The 18,221-nt window shown below is 36.6% G+C and overlaps 2 protein-coding genes across 2 annotated transcripts; one reads left to right on the top strand and one right to left on the bottom strand.

The window, feature by feature from the left end:
* Positions 1-10,249: 10,249 nt before the first annotated feature.
* Positions 10,250-12,119, top strand: LOC130745163 (organic cation/carnitine transporter 3). The gene has a single exon (XM_057597305.1). The coding sequence runs from the start codon at positions 10,351-10,353 to the stop codon at positions 11,941-11,943; it is 1,593 nt and encodes a 530-aa protein (XP_057453288.1). The 5' UTR covers positions 10,250-10,350; the 3' UTR covers positions 11,944-12,119.
* Positions 12,120-13,459: 1,340 nt separating this feature from the next.
* On the bottom strand, positions 13,460-18,197 carry LOC130745162 (anaphase-promoting complex subunit 8). Its single transcript, XM_057597304.1, has 4 exons — positions 18,017-18,197; positions 17,631-17,937; positions 13,950-15,200; positions 13,460-13,864 (listed from the first exon to the last, which is right to left on the bottom strand). Exons 1-4 carry the CDS (start codon positions 18,100-18,102, stop codon positions 13,766-13,768), a joined length of 1,743 nt encoding a protein of 580 aa, XP_057453287.1. The 5' UTR covers positions 18,103-18,197; the 3' UTR covers positions 13,460-13,765.
* Positions 18,198-18,221: the final 24 nt, after the last annotated feature.

The following is an 18,221-nucleotide window of genomic DNA, read 5'->3' as shown; positions in this document are numbered from 1 at the left end:
CACTAAATTTGCCTCTATATAAAATGGGGTGGGATGTAGATTTTAGATAAGAATGGGGTGGAGTGTAATTCTAACAAACCTTAAGGGGGGTGAGTGTACTTTACTCATAATAAAAATATCAGGGTTCAAATGTCTTTCTGTAAAAAAGAAATATTTTTATATACTATTTTCTCTTCTTTCTCTCATCTCTTTCTATCATACCAAACAATCTTCAAATCTACTCTATTTCTCACTTATTTCTCTCTACTCAACTTCTCTCTTCTCTACTCTCTCTTCTCTATCTCTCTCTTCTCTACCAAACAGAGTGTAACATCTACAAGGCAACTTCTATATATAAGCTCTTAAAGTATTCCCTACATGAGCAATGTGGGACTTTTGAAATACACCATTTTTCCAACATAATTTGTACGTTTGCTACTGTTCGATATTAATTAGGCTTAATCCTCAAATTATTCTCTGTTTTTGTGTCGCCGTCTGAACCAGGTCCCTGACCGGAAAAATTTGTGGATTAAATCCCTATCTTTGAAAAACGTATGGAGTTAGTCCTCGCCGGAGTTCGGAGCTCCGACGAGTGATGAAATGGCACGCTGACTAGATTAATGAACTTGACGTGGAATTAAAAATTAAATAAAAATTAAAAAATTAAATTACACATAAGAAATTTTAATTTAATTAACAAAAATAAAATCAATTAACAAAATTAACTCTAATTTAATTAACAAAAACAAATTCCTCCCCCCCAATTAACCCCAAACCTAAATTCCCCTGTTCTTCAACATCATAACCAGAAACCAGAAAACTCAGAAAACAATCGCAGGTTCTCCTTCTCCTTCTCTCATAATTTTCATTTCCCTTCTCTCTCTAGTGTTCAGTAGCAGCAGAACTAGGAAAGGGAAACAGAAACCCAGATCGACCTAGATTGAGGAAAACCCCAAATCGACATGCAAACCACACACAAGAAGAACAATGGATGGCAGCAATGGAGCAACAGAGTTAGGGTTCATCTTCTCCTTTTCTTCTTGCTTTTGCATCTCTTATCCTCTCCCGTTGTTCTTCTTCTTCTGCTTCTGCTTCTGCTTCTCTTCTCCTTTTCTCTGCCGACGGAAGAACAAGAGATGGCAGCAATGGCGCTCCACGAGAAGATACCACCAGTGGCAGCGTCGGTGGTTCTCAAGAAGGAAGAAAGGAGGCGACGACGGCGGCACGATTTGGACTTGAAAGAGAGGAGTGGCGGCGCGGTTCCACGAGAGAGAGGAGAGACGACGGCGACGATGCGATTCAAAGGAAGAGGTGATGGTTGCAGCGCCTTTCAGGTCAGAAAGAGGAATGGTGCATTCGACGGTGGTTTCACGGTGATGCTGGTTCAAGGGAAATCGCGTGGTGGCTGGGATCTGTCACGGTGGCTCCATGAGGATGGCGGAGGTGCGAGGAGGAAGAAAGGAAAACCCAGGAGGTTGAGGGCTCCATGGGTTCTGTTCTGGTTTTTTCTTCTGTTGATTTTCTGAATTTTGAAGAAATGGGGATCTGCAACTTTATATTTTTGGCCAACAATGATGAAAGGAATTGAAGATGGGTTTTACAGAGGAAAGGAAGAATATGTATGCGACATCGTAAAAGGGATTGGAGATGGGTTGTAGAGGAAAGATCTCATCATATATGAAAAAAGATTGAGTTGTAGCAAGAGGAAATGGGGAAGGAAAAGGTGATGATGATGAACCCTAATTTCTGAGTGGTTGATGAATTGGGAATTGGGGTAATTGGTTAGGGAATTAGGATTAGTTGAGGGGGAATTAAGATTGTTTGATTAGTTTTGGTTTATAATTAGAATTAGTTTAATTCTGTTAATTCTCATATGTGTAAATTAATTTAAATTTTTTTTAGTGTCATGTTACCTTCATTTACACAGTCAGCATGCTACATCATCACTCGCCGGAGCTCCGAACTCCGGCGAGGACTGACTCCATACGTTTTTCAAAGATAGGGATTTAATCCACAAATTTTTCCGATCAGGGACCTGGTTCAGACGGCGACACAAAAACAGGGACTAATTTGAGAATTAAGTCTATTAATTATTGTGTTCCATTTGCTAATTGATGAAAGGATATTTAATGAAGAGGTTTTCCTCCACTAACTACTATCAAATCCCTTTCAAGACTCAATTGTAGTATAGTATCGGGTTTTGTCGTCTCCACAGGGATTGTGTTGCTACGTATTAACCTCACTAGCTAGATATTGGGTGAATGGTTTAAAAAGTAAAATGTGGGTTTATTTAAATAAAGGAAAAATTATAATTAAAGCGATAAAAGAAGTTCACGGAGACAAACAAAGATGAAAGTGTATTTGGAAAATGAGTTCATTTGACTTACAACTTATTCTCAACCAATATACTCTTATAAGATGAAATTGACATTTAAGATGCCGATAAGAGCTATTCACCCACTAATTTCTTAGCTAAGCGAATCTACTAATTAAGAACCTAGCCTTAATCTCTTAAGCCCTAATGATCATAAAAGGAGCATTATAGCACACACCTACTCGATAAGACATTCCCAAGCTCTGTTCCTAACCCAAGAAGTTCATGTCCTAGTGGATAGAATCTCTGACTGTCACTCAAGAAATCCTAATAGTTCCTACTAGATAATCCTATCCTAGAGAGGTGAGTATCCCGACTTGTCACTCGGTTTAGATCTCTTTTCCAACTCATGATATTCATATCTAAGAGTTAATGTCTCCTATTGTCACCTAGAAAACCTCAACCCCACCTAATTTCTTAAGATGACTGATGCAAGAGTGGTTCCTCTCATAAACTAAATTCACACCAACTTCTCAATTGTCATGCAAATCCTAAAAAGCATCATATTGGCAAAAGATATATGAACGCGCAAAGAGAATCAATAACCTAAGACATAGGAATTTTTCCCCTTTCTATGAACTAAGCTACATTAACTCATATCAATTTCTCAATCTATTTATGAATTAATATAAACTCTTTAAATTACCAATTAACCAATTGAAGCATTAAACATAGAGAGAAACACCAAATAATGAAAACTCATAATTATAATTGCATAAAAGTATATTGAACAAGAAAGAAAATCAAATAAGTCATTCCAAATACCAAAAGAGAGTCAAAACAATAAAATAGGTAAAGAGAAAAGCAAAACCCAAAATAGAACGGAGCCATGGACATCCGGAGAAGCTGTCACCTACTCCATGGCCCTGACACCGGCCCTCAAGGGCCTAGCCTTCCTCTCCACCAAGAAATTGCCTCCAAGTCTCCCAAAGGTTTTTTATTTGGTTTAGGATAAAAGAAAGATGAAAAGGATCCCAAAAAATAGGTTTAAAACTGATTTTATAATGATTTTCCGTAGCCTGTGCGTTTTTGTCTTTTTCTGATGAGCAGATGATCCGGCGTAGTCAGGCACACCGTAACACGGTGCACCCGCGTGCATCTGGTGCATTTTCTTCCAGCCACGGACACGTGTCACGATCTCAGCGCAGGTGCATGGTAAGCTCGTGCACTTGCACTTCGCATGATTCCAGCCTCCATAATTCTATTTTAATTCCGAATTTTCTCTATCTTCTCCTAAAATAAAGCAAATAAAAATAGATAAAAGATAAAAATAAGTTAACACCTTAAAATAAAATTATCTAATCCTAAATTAAAGTAAATAAATCCTAATAATAATTAAATAGAATATAAAGCTAATTTAAATCCTAATAAAATCTAGAAAAATAATATAAAATGTAGAAAAATACTAAAAACTAAATAAAAATATTAAAATGCATGAAATAAGCCTAAAGTGTCTTAAAATGACTAAAATATCTTAAATATTATAGTAAAATGCATGCAAATAAACTAGGAAAATAGCCTTAAATCCCGGGTCATCACTAATCACTACAAGTTTCTTGGCCTGGTCTCGTGACGAGTACTGAGTACTAGTAGTAATAGGATATTAATCCATTCCACCTATTGGTATATGGAATTATGCTGGCAGTATTGTCCTTTTGCATGCATTTGTGTATTCTATTCTATGCTATCGATCAATCATTATTAAGTGCTTATGTCCTTTTCCTTGACTTTTGTACGTTTGCTATTGTTGGATATTAATTATTGTGTTCCATTTGCTAATCCGTCCACGGTATTTGCCATTTCAACCAAGTCCCGGCTAGCTCATTTCAATTTGTATTTGCTTTGATAAAATTGTTTTGGCTAGCTAGCTAGTTGTGTGTTATTGGAAGAGTTTGCGATTTTGTTCTTATTAGGTTATCAATGTTGTCTTTAGAACAATTTCAATTGTAAGTTGATTTATAGAATATTTCGGTTTAACTTTTAGATGGTATTGTGCTAATATAAAACATACCAAACTACTTTCCAACTATCGAAGTGACAAAATTTGGTCAGAGCAGTACATTATTCGTAAATACAGTTTGTGGGGTGCCTCTGGAGTTTGTAATTATCATCAGTGAAGTCTGTATTACCAGCCATCATGTGTTTTGTGATGGCTTCAGACATCTCATACCTGTGGTAGGTAAAATCTTCAGTCGCCCCAAACACATTTATGACATTAGTGGGTGTTGCAACCCGCCACTAAGTGTAAAAAGCAATGCCATTAATAATTAATTTTTTTTCTAGTGAAACACTAAATTGGTAATATAAAAAGATGACATTGACAATCAAAATATATTTTTAAGCGAATTAAATATTAATTTTCAAGAAGAATAAAAAATATGAAATAAAAGGTGGAATACTTCTGGTCCAGAAAGTCCATAACATTTTTCTTTTGTACACCAAAAAGTCCATAACATTATAATAAAACGAGAATATTAAGACAAAAATTTAAAATTATTAATAAATTTTTTAAAAATTCAGGTTCTTAATTAGCATTGAAGGTGGATGATGTAGAGTTCTTAATTTTTTAAAATAAGAATATATTCTTATATAGACAACTTTATTTTATGACTTCTTATATGAGTTTTTTTTATTACTTTATGAGTGTTAGAAAAGATACGGATAATACAAAATTACAACATATTCCTATTACTTCTATGATTAAAAATGAATATTGTAGGTGCATCTGCATGTATCTCATGACTTAATATTTAAATATAAGAATAATACAATTACAACCTATACCTTTTACTTCTATGATTAAAAAAGATCGTGTTAACCTCATGACTTAATATCTTATTTCATGATGTGCAATTATGGATGGAAATAAGTAGCCAAGTCAACCTTTACGTGGTCCTAGTCTCACTTGCATTCTTTTTCTTGGCCTAAATCTGACTTGTGATATTTTAACAAGCTAAATTTTAAAGTCTGACTTAGCATGTTATAAGGCCTTGTCTAGCCTACATGTCTACTTAAAAATCTATTTAACAAACAATTTCAAATAAAGAAGACCAATAGGTCGGCAGGCTAATAGACCACGTGCTAATAGACCAGCGGGCTGATATGTCTTTATATATATCATTGCACTTCCTTTTCAAATAACAAAACTTGCATACCACTCTCAAATAATATTTATATTATTGATAAAAATAATATTACATAAACAAGTCGGCTTATGAAGCCAAATAAGTTTTTTGATTATCGGGGCCTAACCTTTTTAGTTAATCAAACATTTTAAAAGCCTAGGCCCGACCTTTTTAATAAACAAGTCAAGTCAGGTCAAACCTCTAATGTGTTAGGTCGTATGACCCTGATAAGTTGCTTGACTTATTTCCACCCTATGTGCAACACATGGATACTGTGATAAAAATTATATTTAACCTTAATTAAAATACTTTTAAGTGAATTCAAGCATTTAATTTCAAGATTGAAGTATAAAAATATTAAATAATAAAAGGAGAAATACTAGATGTAATAAAAGGAAATATAACGAACGAGGTTGCGTCCATCTGTTTCGTAGTTTCTTTCTAGGGCTAATCTCCTCCTTGTAAAAAAAAGGAAATATAACATTATTTTTTTTGAGATGAAATATAACATTAAAATGAAAAAAAAATTAAGAAATAATAATAATTAATATTGACAATTTAAATTATGATAGGATATGATATAAACAGTGAAAAATATATTAAATTTTCATTTGAATTTAAAAATAGATAATATTTTTTAAAACCTATTTTCTAAATTAATTTGTTTAAGATTTGATTATTCTATTAAATTAATTTTTTATATTTTTATAAATGAACCTTACTTTAAAACTAAATTATTTTTTATCTATTTTATTCTTTTCCCAAAGGGAGCCTATTTTCAATTAAAAGAAAAAACTATATATTTAACCAATTGGTTCAATTTAGTAGTGGCAAGTGATAAAAATAAAAATTAATTAATGTTAAAAATTATTATTTTCTCAAAAATACTTTATATTTAATTTTTGAAATATTACAATAGTTGAGAAATAATTTTAAATAATAGCAACTCATAATATAAAATTAGTTTATATTTAGTACTAATAAATCAATATTTATAAGTGAGTAGTTTTTTATGGTGTAAGACAGGTATTCTCCTTCAGAGGCAATACTGTTCGAGCCGGGAACATCCACATCATGGCGGAGCTAGCTCTCCCAGTGGGGTGTTTTTTCCATCCACAAGACTCGAACCCAAGACCTTGCTTAAGGGGAATCAAACATGTATCACTTGAATTAACAATGAGTAGTCTATTTCGCTATTAGCGAATACAAATTTTATTTACTTTTTATTGTAATATAAATAAAAAAAACATATTGTTAACTAAGTAGTTGCTTTTCTTCCGATGTACCAAAAAAAAAACTAAGTAGTTGCTTGTGATAATGATAATTTAATTACTTTATGTGAGTAAATTAAACATTTTCACCATTAATATATTAGTTCATTTATTAATTATAGGGTTAATCTTCTAATTGGTCCCTGTGGTTGTGTGGCCGTCTGAAATTAGTCCCTCCCGTAAAATCTAAGTCCTCGCGTTTGAAAAAGTGTGTGTAGCAGGTCCTCGCCGGAGGGACTAATTTCCACACACTTTTCAAACGCGAGGACTTAGATTTTACGGGAGGGACTAATTTCAGACGGCCACACAACCACAGGGACCAATTAGAGGATTATCCCTTAATTATATATATGACTAACTAAATAAATTTAACTTAGCAATAACAACTAGTAATTGATAAATAATAAAATTAGTATATTACTATAAAGTTAATATTTGTATATTTATTAATTAATATTATTATAAAATATAAAATATATTGAAATAATTGAATTTAGAGCTAGGTACTAATAAGTAATTGAAATTAAAACTATTATCTTATACTTTCATGATAATTCTATCTTTATCTCCACATTCAGGATAACTTTTATACATGATCGGATAAGGACAAGATTGCATTACCCTATAAAAGGGAGCTTCAGGATCATTGTAAAGGGATTCTTTTTGCATCTATCACAAAAGGGATAGGTTATTATCATTCCCTTGCTCTGCTAGGGTTTGGGGCCTATACCCTTCTTGAATGTTCAATCTGGAACATTTAGCGCCGTCTGTGGGGATCAATAATTTTTTATTCCCAGACCACAAAAGAATCCATGGGCGTGAAGAAGCTATGGGGTTTCTACCTCTTTGCTGGGACCGGATGTGGGAAGAAAAGGGATTTCCTTTTCCTAATATGGCTTGGAAGGGAACCAATAGATGAGATCAAGATTCAGCGTGAAGGAAGGTGATGTTCTGAGCGAGGAAGAAACACAGATCGAGAAAAAGTGAAGGAGAAGAGGAGAAAACATTGATGGAGGAGAGGAATTCCAGATCGAGAAAAGGTGAACATAAAGAGAACGTGATGAAGAGCATATCGATGGCGGTGACGATGAGAGCAGAGACAAGAGAACAACGATGGAAAAGATCAAAAGAGAAGCTCCAGATCGAGAAAGAAAATGAGAAGGAAATGGCGACAGAGAGGGAGAAGTTCCAGATCGGGAAAGCGATGGAGAGAACAAGGTGAATGACGTGAAAGAAGCCAGAAAATGAGAAGGCGTTTGCACACCATTTTTCTAGTTCTCGCTCCAGTTGGCGGTTCATGTATTTATGTATTTCCTGCGCCAATTGACGGTTCATGTTTCAATTACGCCATGTTGGTGATCTATGCACTTTGTATAGGCTTTGTTGATCTCGCCAAATGGCATGGTTAGGTGATCTTTGGGGGGGGGGGCTATTGCAACTAGAAGCTTGGGAATAGTTTCTGCGTGCTGGTCGAAACCGCCAACCGAGGAACGTTGTACCAAGTGAAAAGTGGCAATGGGCGACCTGCTAAATGTATCACAAGGGAACGGAAATTGGCGGTCACGTTTTAAAGTCACACTTCGCTCTCATGCTTTGAACTCGGTGTCTTGTGGACTGGGTGAGACCTCCACCTCATTAGGAGGCTCGCATAGGGACAGTAAGGAAATTGGAGCACACACGCCAGAGGCGAGCACAATATGTTTTAGGCCAATCGCCATAGGGCAGTCACGTTATGTAGGGGAGTTGGGTCGAGCGTGGCAAGACCCAACTAACCCAGTTAGCTTAAGAATGAGTACATCTTGTATAAAAGGGAGCTTTGGAACATTGTAAAGGGCCGAACTTTTTTGCATCTATCACAAAAGGGATAGGTTATTATCATTCCCCTACTCTGCTAGGGTTTGAAACCTATACCCTTATTGAATGTTCAATCCGGAACATAATAACAAATAGTGAGATTCGTCAAAGAAAGGATAAAAATCACTATAAAGGTTTGCCATGTCGTCATTAATGTGTAGCGGAAAAGTTTTTCCTTTTTTATAGTGGTGCTAGAATCCAAAGAAAGAAAAAACAAACAGTAATCACTTTTAATTTTCAAGTGGCTAAATAAATACTTTCTTTTACTTGGACCTGACTCATGAGCTGTTTCTCTTGTAGCATGTTTCCGTTGTTGGGTTTCTAAGCTGAAACCACAATTGGTTTTAACTTAATTTATAAAGGAGAAGCCACTGGGAGACACAGCGTGCTTAAATTCACGTTTCACTTTTTCATCATAATAATTGTATGAAATTCCCAAATTCTCAAACACACGTTCATGTTTGGAAAACACATCCAAGTAAATTAAATCAGGTGTTCTTAAACCATTGATACTAAAACAATAAATAATTGCTTTTAAGGCTTGATCGTATGTAACCTGAAAAGTAATCTAATTCTATTGGACAGATCGAATCCACTTTGGACGAATGAAAACCAGATCCAAACATGTTATTACATGGAGAGAGTAGGCTAATCTAGACAATGCACAACTGTATTCATCTTACTAATTATATTCCTTTTTTTTTCATCTATTACTTATTTTCTTATCATTTCATTGTGTCCACATTTCCATATTATTTCACTTCTATATCTATCTCAATATTAAGTGTGGGCGGATTTAGAGTGTATTCAAGAGATTTTGAAATAAATGTCATTTTCACTTCATTCTTACAAATGAAAAAGGTAAGGTAACATACTTTTTGCTTGACACACATTGCAACTATTTGTGAAATTGTGGAGGTTAAAAACCGCTCCTAATGTGTACTAGAAAAAATGTATGTTGACATATAGAATTCTTTGGATAAGATTAAGTTTTATCTACAGCTAATTGAAAGTGGAGATGCGGTGGGGAGAAGAGAGATATGAACAAAATAGAGAGAAAGTAAGAGATATAATGAGTAATATGATTGAAGAAGAGAGATAAAAATAAAAAGTATAAGTGAAAATAAAGTGTATTTGTACATGAATCATAGTTCGAATAATTTTTAACATAATTCTATTCGTACCTACATTTCTATTTGTATCTTTTTTTTGTCATGTTTATCTCTTATTTGTTTATCCCTCTTTAAGTGATGGATTTGGGTGTCAATCTAATTTTCTTTCCATTTTCTACTCCCAATTATGATATATAGACACCAAACAATTCAGACAATTCATATACATTTTATTTTTTCCTTTTATATCTATTTTTTATCACACCATATATAAATATGTCATAATTCCTACCTTGGATTTCATTCTCACTCGAAATCTACTAACTATATCCATTGTATGTACATTTTTCATCGAAAATGACATGAACACACTTCTACACTTTCACTTATGGAGAGAAATAAAAAGAGAAGAGAGAATTAAAAAATGTGATATATGATATAATATGAAAAGATGTGAAAAATAGAAAGAAAAAGCGGGTACATAAAAGATGAAAGAAAAAATGAGTGATGAAGAATTGCTGATTATCCTTTCATATGTATCCGTATTCATTCTCCACTCCTTTATAAACCTTTGTGAAGTTATAATGAAGCAAGCTCTTTTTATTTAATATTATCCATCATCTCTCTTTGTTTTTATGGCAGATCCAACCCCTCTTCTCTGCCAATCCAATACCTCTTCTGACACAGAACCACCGCCATCATCCCCGAACAAACAACACCTTCCTTCTCTTGGCTCCACAATAGAAAAGGTCATAGGCGACTTCAACTGGACACAATTCCTCCAAGCTCTTCTCGTTTCCTCCGCTTGGGTCTTCGATGCTCAACAAACCTTCATCACCGTCTTCACCGACGCACACCCGCCGTGGCACTGCACCCAACAACAAGATGCTGGTGCTGCCGAATCCTGCAGCACCAGCAACAACATGTGCACCCTTGAGAAGACCTCGTGGGCCTGGGATAGACCCACGAGTTCCTCCATCATATCTGAATGGGGTTTGGAGTGCGCGAGCCCCGTGATGACGGGGCTCCCAGCCTCACTCTTCTTCATGGGCTGCCTAGTGGGTGGGCTCGTTCTTGCCACGCTGGCCGACACCTCGCTCGGCCGCAAGAACATGCTCTTCTTCTCATGCCTCATGATGTCTCTCTCTTCTCTTCTCGCCTCGTTCTCTTCCAACATTTGGATATACTCCTCCCTCAAATTCTTATCCGGGTTCGGCCGTGCCACCATCGGAACCTCATCGCTTGTCCTAGCCTCTGAGCTCGTCGGGAAAAAACGACGAGCTCAAATAAGCGTTTGCGGGTTCTTCCTTTTCACCATAGGCTTCTTGTCCCTCCCAGCTATGGCTTACATAAACAGAAACTCTTCATGGAGAAACCTTTACTTGTGGACATCAATTCCCACCATTTTGTATTGCATATTGGTGAAGTTGTTCGTTCAAGAATCCCCAAGGTGGCTTCTTGTGAGAGGAAAGAAAGAAGAAGCTTTAGCTTCATTGAAAATCATCACCTCAATCACTCAAAGCAATCTTAACTTAGCCATCAATAGCATTTTCCCCCAACAAGAAGAAGAGAACCTGAACGTGGACTTATTCTCAGCGCTTAACATTTTGTTGCGGAAAAAATGGTCTTGTACAAGGTTACTGGCGGTTATGTCCATGGGTTTTGGAATTGGATTGGTGTACTACGGCATGCCGCTTGGTCTTGGGAACTTGTCCTTCAACCTTTACTTGAGCGTCACGTTTAACGCGGTGTCGGAGCTACCATCTTCCATGGTTGTGTTCTTCATGATTGACAAGTTGAGAAGGAGAATCGCGCTTCTAGCGTTCACTGTCATTAGTGGCGTTTTCAGTGTGATGTCGGTGATGGAATTTTTATCAAGTGAGGTTCAGATTGGGTTTGAGTTGATATCGTTTTTCAGTGCTTGTACTTCGTTTAATATCTACCTCATATACACCACGGAGTTGTTTCCAACTTGTGTGAGGAACTCAGCGCTGTCCATGGCGAGGCTCGCGGTGGTGTTTGGCGGCGTGTTTAGTCCTTTGTTGGTGGGTACCGGTGGTGGTGGAGGAAGTGGAGTGGTTTGTTATGGGGTTTTTGGGTTGGCAATTGGGTGTAGTGGGGTGTTTGGAGTTTTCTTGCCGGAGACTAGAGGGAGAGCGATGAGTGATACCATGGATGAAGAAGAAAACAAATATAAATCTGCTTCTGATTTTAATGTATTGGCTTAACCTCTTAATAATTCCCATCTGGGTTTAGTTATAAATCTGATGATGTTCACGAACATGTTCATAATTGTCTGTGAAACCTTCGTTGTGTAAAAAGCTAGTTCGAAGGTTTTGATATGATGTGTTTGGGTAAACAACCTAATAAGTATATAATGTCAATAAACACTTATTAGAGCTCATTTCACATTCTGTTTCACCAATCAAAAAATCAATTTGGTTTAATTGGTTAAACAATTTTGTTCAAGGGCGAAACACAGTCTAAAAAGCAATGGTTGGGCTTTTAGTGAGAAAGTGTTTGAATCCAAACTCCTCGCAGAATTTCAAAGGATTGAAAATGGCTAACACCCCAGCCTTAATTGAAAGCCCAACACTCCCCCACAAATTTGGAAAACACTCAATAACCAAACCTTTACAGTTGTAGTTCACTCCTCCATTTCCATTTTCCTTTTGAAGCACCATCAACATAAATTTCAAAAGATCAGGAGGAGGAGGGCACCATTCCCCTACTCGCTGTTTCTTTGGATCGAATCTCAAATACCGCAAGTTTCCTACAAAGATTCCAATTAGTTGATTTGTACTACGGGGACACTTCGGATTTAAGTTCAAATATTCACACTTAAACTTTGTCTTCATGTCCATGTGAGTCAGATATTTTCTCAAGTTGCAAGCTGTCATTTTCTCTCAAAAAAAAAAAACTAAGAGATCTATACCACCTTTTTTATTGTCTCGTGTTTGTGTTGTATGACTTTTTAAGGTTTTTATCATAAAAAATAAAACTAAATCAATTTTTTTAGTTCTATGAGACTCGCTTATTATTTTAACAAAAGAAGTAGAGTCACTTACTTGAATCCATTTATGTAATTGTTGAAAATTTCTGATGCATTTTCCTCCCACTTTTACCTTCCTTTGTCAGTTTTTTGTGGAGAAGAGAATAATTGACAGGGGAGGAAATTTTAAACCTACAACTAACTATATCTCTCTAATTACTACAATTACATTGAGCATATTTTTATAAAACATAGTCCTACAAGTTACATGAGCCACATTAAGTTATTAAAATAATGTGTTACCACAATTTTAATTGCTGTACACTAAAATTATCATCCCGCAATGTAATTTGAGGTACACTTGAACAATATTCTCCCTCCTCTGTTCCTTCCTCCACAGTTTCACGCCTTCACCTCTCAAACAGCGTCCTCCCTCCTTCACCCTCTTTAAGAATCGTTTTTCCTCCACCAATTCAGAACCCCAAATTTGCAAACACAGCAGAATATTTTTTTAGAGCAGTACCAGCAGAAGAATAACAACATGAGATGGCGTTAATTGACCCCTCCCGCACCAAATTGCGCTTGAGAATTAAATTATAATAAATGCGTTTTGCTCCAATTTAATTGAAAGCTTCCCCGCTAGGTACAGATTGGGTTAAAAGCATGTAGTTGTGCTTGGGAGTGATTCACAGATTCATTGTCTAATCAAGTTGCTGAGAAATGAGATCATTTCGTCATCAATCTATATAAAATAATGCAACATGTGACCTGCTTGATATGATAAATCTAAAAAATTATACTGTTCATGATATTCACGGTCAATAATCAAGTTTCAGTGGGGAGAAAAGCTCTTACTTCAGACTCATGTACTTGGAAACTAGATCCCCACTTGAACTTAAATGTGCTATGATGCTTGTCCACTTGTTCAGTTCACCATGAACACACACTAGTGCACTTTGCAGTATTGAGCATGTCTAATTCTTACCATTTTCATTATCACCATGAATTGTGATGTTCATACGGAAATTGATGACGCAGCACACAACCCCAGTGCTTCATCAAAGGGAATTCGGAGGAAAATGCTCAACATCCATGAGAGGCAAACTAGATTGTGTTGATCGCATCCCTCTAAGTAAATTTTTTGCTGTTTCTCTTTCCTGCAAGAATGATTTAAATCATTAATTGACTGGTTAAGGTAAAATTATTTCAAATTGAAAACTTAACTGAATATTTTAGACTCACCGGGCCAGTGTAATCCAGAAGACGCGTACAGTAAACCTCTGCTTCTTCAAATCTTTTCTTTGCTTTGCAAAATGTTGCAAGATAGGACAAAGCCTCAACCATGTTAGGTCCATCCCTCTCTTCAGATTCCATCCTCTCTAAATCCTTTTGGTAGTAAAATGCTGCCTCTTCAGGACGCCCCAGCTCAACGTGCAGCTTTGCAAGCTGGTGCAGAGCAATTGCTTCTCTGTCATTACAGTCTGCTGCCCTTTTGTAACACTTTATTGCCAGGTCAAGCATGCGAAGCTGATCAGTTTCATAGCAATGAGCCATTGCTATCCACAACCGAGAATCCTTTGGCTGCAAGAAAACAGATTTTTTGAAGTAATGAAGCGCATAGAGAGGCATACCCATCATCTCATAAGCCTGTCCTAGTCCATACCAAGCACGATAATCACATGGGTCTATATCTACAGCACGGCGATAGGCATCTACAGCAGCAGGAGTGTTTTTCATCTCAACAAACTCATGACCCATAAGTGTCCAAGCAGATAAATAATTTTTGTTCAATTTAAGGGCTCTCCTAAAATAGATAACTGACTTCTCATGTTGTCCCTTTAAGCTGTAATAATTCCCAATGATACAACAAGATTCAGGTCTGTATTTATCAGTCATGAATACTCTATGGGCAAGGTAACTCAAAGCGGCAGAGCATTCCTTAGCATAAAGCACATTGGAGTACATGTCCATGTCTTCCACTCTGTAAGGATCAGTCCTAAGCAGTTCTTCAAATATTGCTTCAACTTGATCAAATTCCCTCAAACTGTACTGGGCTTTAGCAACTTGAGCCTGTATGTAATTACTGTAACCAAAGGTTCCTTGTAGATATTCATATTTTGACAAACACTCATTATGCATTCTTAATTCCTGATAAGCACTAGCAAGGAAAAAATCCTTCATCCAGTGACTATTGAGATTAAGACTATTCAAGATATCAATTGTAGTGCATAAGGATTGCAGCTCAGACCAGGCAGTCCAGTTCCAAGGGTAGCTATTCACAGATTCCACAAGAACTGTTCGTGCCAAATTCTCATTACCTTTCTGTTTCAGCACAAGACCATATACATACAAACCAAAAGGATCAATCATAGCATTCTTGCGAAGTTCTGAAAGCTCCCTCTCTAAAGGAACCAATTCACGATTCACAACATCACCCTTACCCAAAGGTCCCTCAAGTTCTATCATCTCTTCCTCTTTTCGCTTTTCTCCGGCCTGCAGGAAGAAGACGAAATGCGTAAAAACAAGCTCTAGGCATAATTTGAAATTCCAAAATAACATCACTCCTTGGCAATCTACATGAATTTATAAGAAAAATGCACAGCATCATATGAGTGCTCGATACTCGATAGAGCCATTATTCTCAATTGTTAGGAGTCCACATCATTCGCAACTCTCAGCCAGCCACGCCATCACTCTCAATTCTCATGAATTCATGTAACCAATTAAACAAAAATCAAAATTTAAAATTAAAGAAAAGTTGATCAGATTTATTTTTTAATTCAAATTTCAAGATTTGAAGAATATGTCTTATCTCAAGGAGATAAAAATTTATTCAAATAGGAGATAAGATTAGAGAGAAAAAGGGTGCGTATCTTGATTTGAATTTAGAATTAGATAATAACACTTATAACAAGGTAAAAAAAAAAACTTATCTTTATTTGAATTGAATTTTTAGAATTTTCCATGCAATGCATAATATTACATGCTAGTTCTTATTTAGGTTTGGACCCAAGAGAAAGTAACAAGCGACGCGGTAACATATGATATGACCAACAGTTTCTTCGAACAGCAAGAGTTTAAAAGTTTCCTCATGTTTTAACTGGCAAACATACTTTTATATTCTAGTTCATTTTTTATTTTATTTTATTTTTGCTTCTTCTATAAAACTGTTGAGTTATTACATACGTTATTGCTAAATGGTTGTTACACTGATATCTCGATAGAGAATAAGAAATTGAGAAAGGAAATTAGAGAAAGGAATTCTTTTAATATTCCAAATCAATGAGCAAAGCCTAGTCCAAGAACTATGCTTGGTTCAAAAGTAAGTCATTCTAGTCTACCCTTCCCGTCATTAACCCTTTTTCCTAACCCTCCTATAGCTGTCTAACTTCTCCTAACCACCCTCCTATAACTTCCTAACTTCTAGTAGTCTCTTATATTCCTTCTAGAACACACTCCATATTTGTTTCCCATTTCATTATTACCTCCCCAAACAATACCTCCCCTTGAATGATCAACTGTGTCCTCAATGTTGAAGGTTGGAAACTGCAGCTGAATTGTCTCCCACATCTTCCCATGTAGCCTCCTCAGGTGGCTGGCCCTGCCAGTGGTCATGTAATTTTACCATAATCTTTCGCAAAGCGCCTACGCTATCCCATCTAGCCTAAGAAGTAAGAACCCATGCAAGGCTTTGACAGATTTAGGAGTTGGCCAAAGTAAAATTGCTTCAACCTTTTTCCCATCCATAGCTACTCCCTCCTTTGATATAATACATTCCAGGTATTCCACTTGCATCTTCCCAAAGCTGCAATTATTTAGAATTAGCAAAAAAATTATGCGGCTGTCCCTGGAAGATTTCCTTGGCTCATTACTCTCACTCCATGTCTCAGGCCAAGGATATGGCTCTGTTAATTTCCTTCACTTCATGGGCTCTAAAACACGGACACCCCACAACAATGGAGTTTAGGACAATGCTTCGACACCAAACCTAAAACTAACACTGCTTACTGCCAATGCTCCTACCACTACCAATGATAAAATTAGTTAACATTGGGTTTGGCAGAGAGTAGATCTAACATCTGGTGACTCAAGCGATGTTACTCAACGATGATCAACTGTTGGATTTTTTCTTGGGCGGGTTAAAACTAGAAGGGAATAATTCCTCTAACAACAAAATAACAAACTGAAACCTAACAAACTAATCATCTCTATTAAGAATAAATTGCAGGGCTTTAGTTTAGCTTCAATTACAAGAGTAAATATTCCTCACATGTTGATCCCCCGATAGAGAATATAATAAAATTAGTGTAATTAATCACAATTTATTTAGCAGATAACACAAACATCCCCCAACTGAAATAAATTTCTCAACAAAAATTAAACTAAAACACGTACCCTTCCACTAACTTCACATACTCCTCTCCTCCCCCCCCCCCCTAAAGTGCTCTAACTGAACCACTAACATCAATAATGACTCATCGCCACACGGATACACCCAATTGAACGAACAATTAAAGTCCTTTAAGATCAATAATGACTCATCGGCCACACGGATACATCCAGTTGAATGAACAATTAAAGTCCTTTAAGAACTACCACATCAACACATAAAATCCCACTAATCAACATGAAAACCTACAACTCATTCATTTGTAAGGTTATAATTTGTGGTCCGCAGCCGCAATTGCGAAAGGGTTTTGAAGTTCCCGCCATTGCGGCTATTTCAACCCGCATTTGTCCACAATTCCGCAACGCAGTTGCAACCAGAATTTAAAATTATTTGTATGAGCATAAATAAACTAATTCGTACACAAATTGACAGATTACAACCTTAACATAATAAAATATTTTTTTCTTACAAAAATATCATTTAATTGAAAAAAGCAGGATCTATTAAAATCCAAATGAGGGAGCAAAACTGACCAGATAAAGAGCGTAACATCGCAAGAAGAGCGATTTCCGTCCGGATTGATCGCGAAGAACATGAGCAGCTCTTCTGTACTCACGGCAATCGAAGTAGGACTTAGCCAGAAGGTAAAAATCACCGTCGACAGCCTCATCCTCCTCCATGACCGGCGTGGCGACATACGAAACTCCGGCAACCGGCGTGGCGGTGACCTCGTGGGTGCGGTACTTGCGGCGGATGCTGGAGCTTCCGCGCTGGAATCTTGTGTTTGAAGGAGTGAACTTCGCTGGGTCTTGCTCGATGCCCACTAACTGCTCCGCTGCCCTGCAATGAAGAGATTGAGTGAAAGGGAACATTGGGGTTTAGGGTTTGTGGTTGAGAGGGAGAGGGAGAGGGTCGTTACCATTTGGATGCTGAGTAGAGGCATCGATCGCTGAGTTGACGAATGGCAATGCGAAGCTCGCTTCTGCAACTATCTTTCGAATTCATCGCTGCTTGCTCACACTCAGTATTCAGTAACCGCCACCTCTGTTTTTCAAATTGCTCTTACTTCTTGTCGCCTTTACTTGAATTCATTCGCTGGTGTTGGCTATACAGCTAATAAAAAT

The sequence above is a fragment of the Lotus japonicus genome, chromosome 3, assembly GCF_012489685.1.
Source record: "Lotus japonicus ecotype B-129 chromosome 3, LjGifu_v1.2".
Lineage (NCBI taxonomy): Eukaryota > Viridiplantae > Streptophyta > Magnoliopsida > Fabales > Fabaceae > Lotus > Lotus japonicus.
Note: the sequence above shows the minus strand (reverse complement) of the source record. Positions and strands in the feature narration are given on the sequence as shown.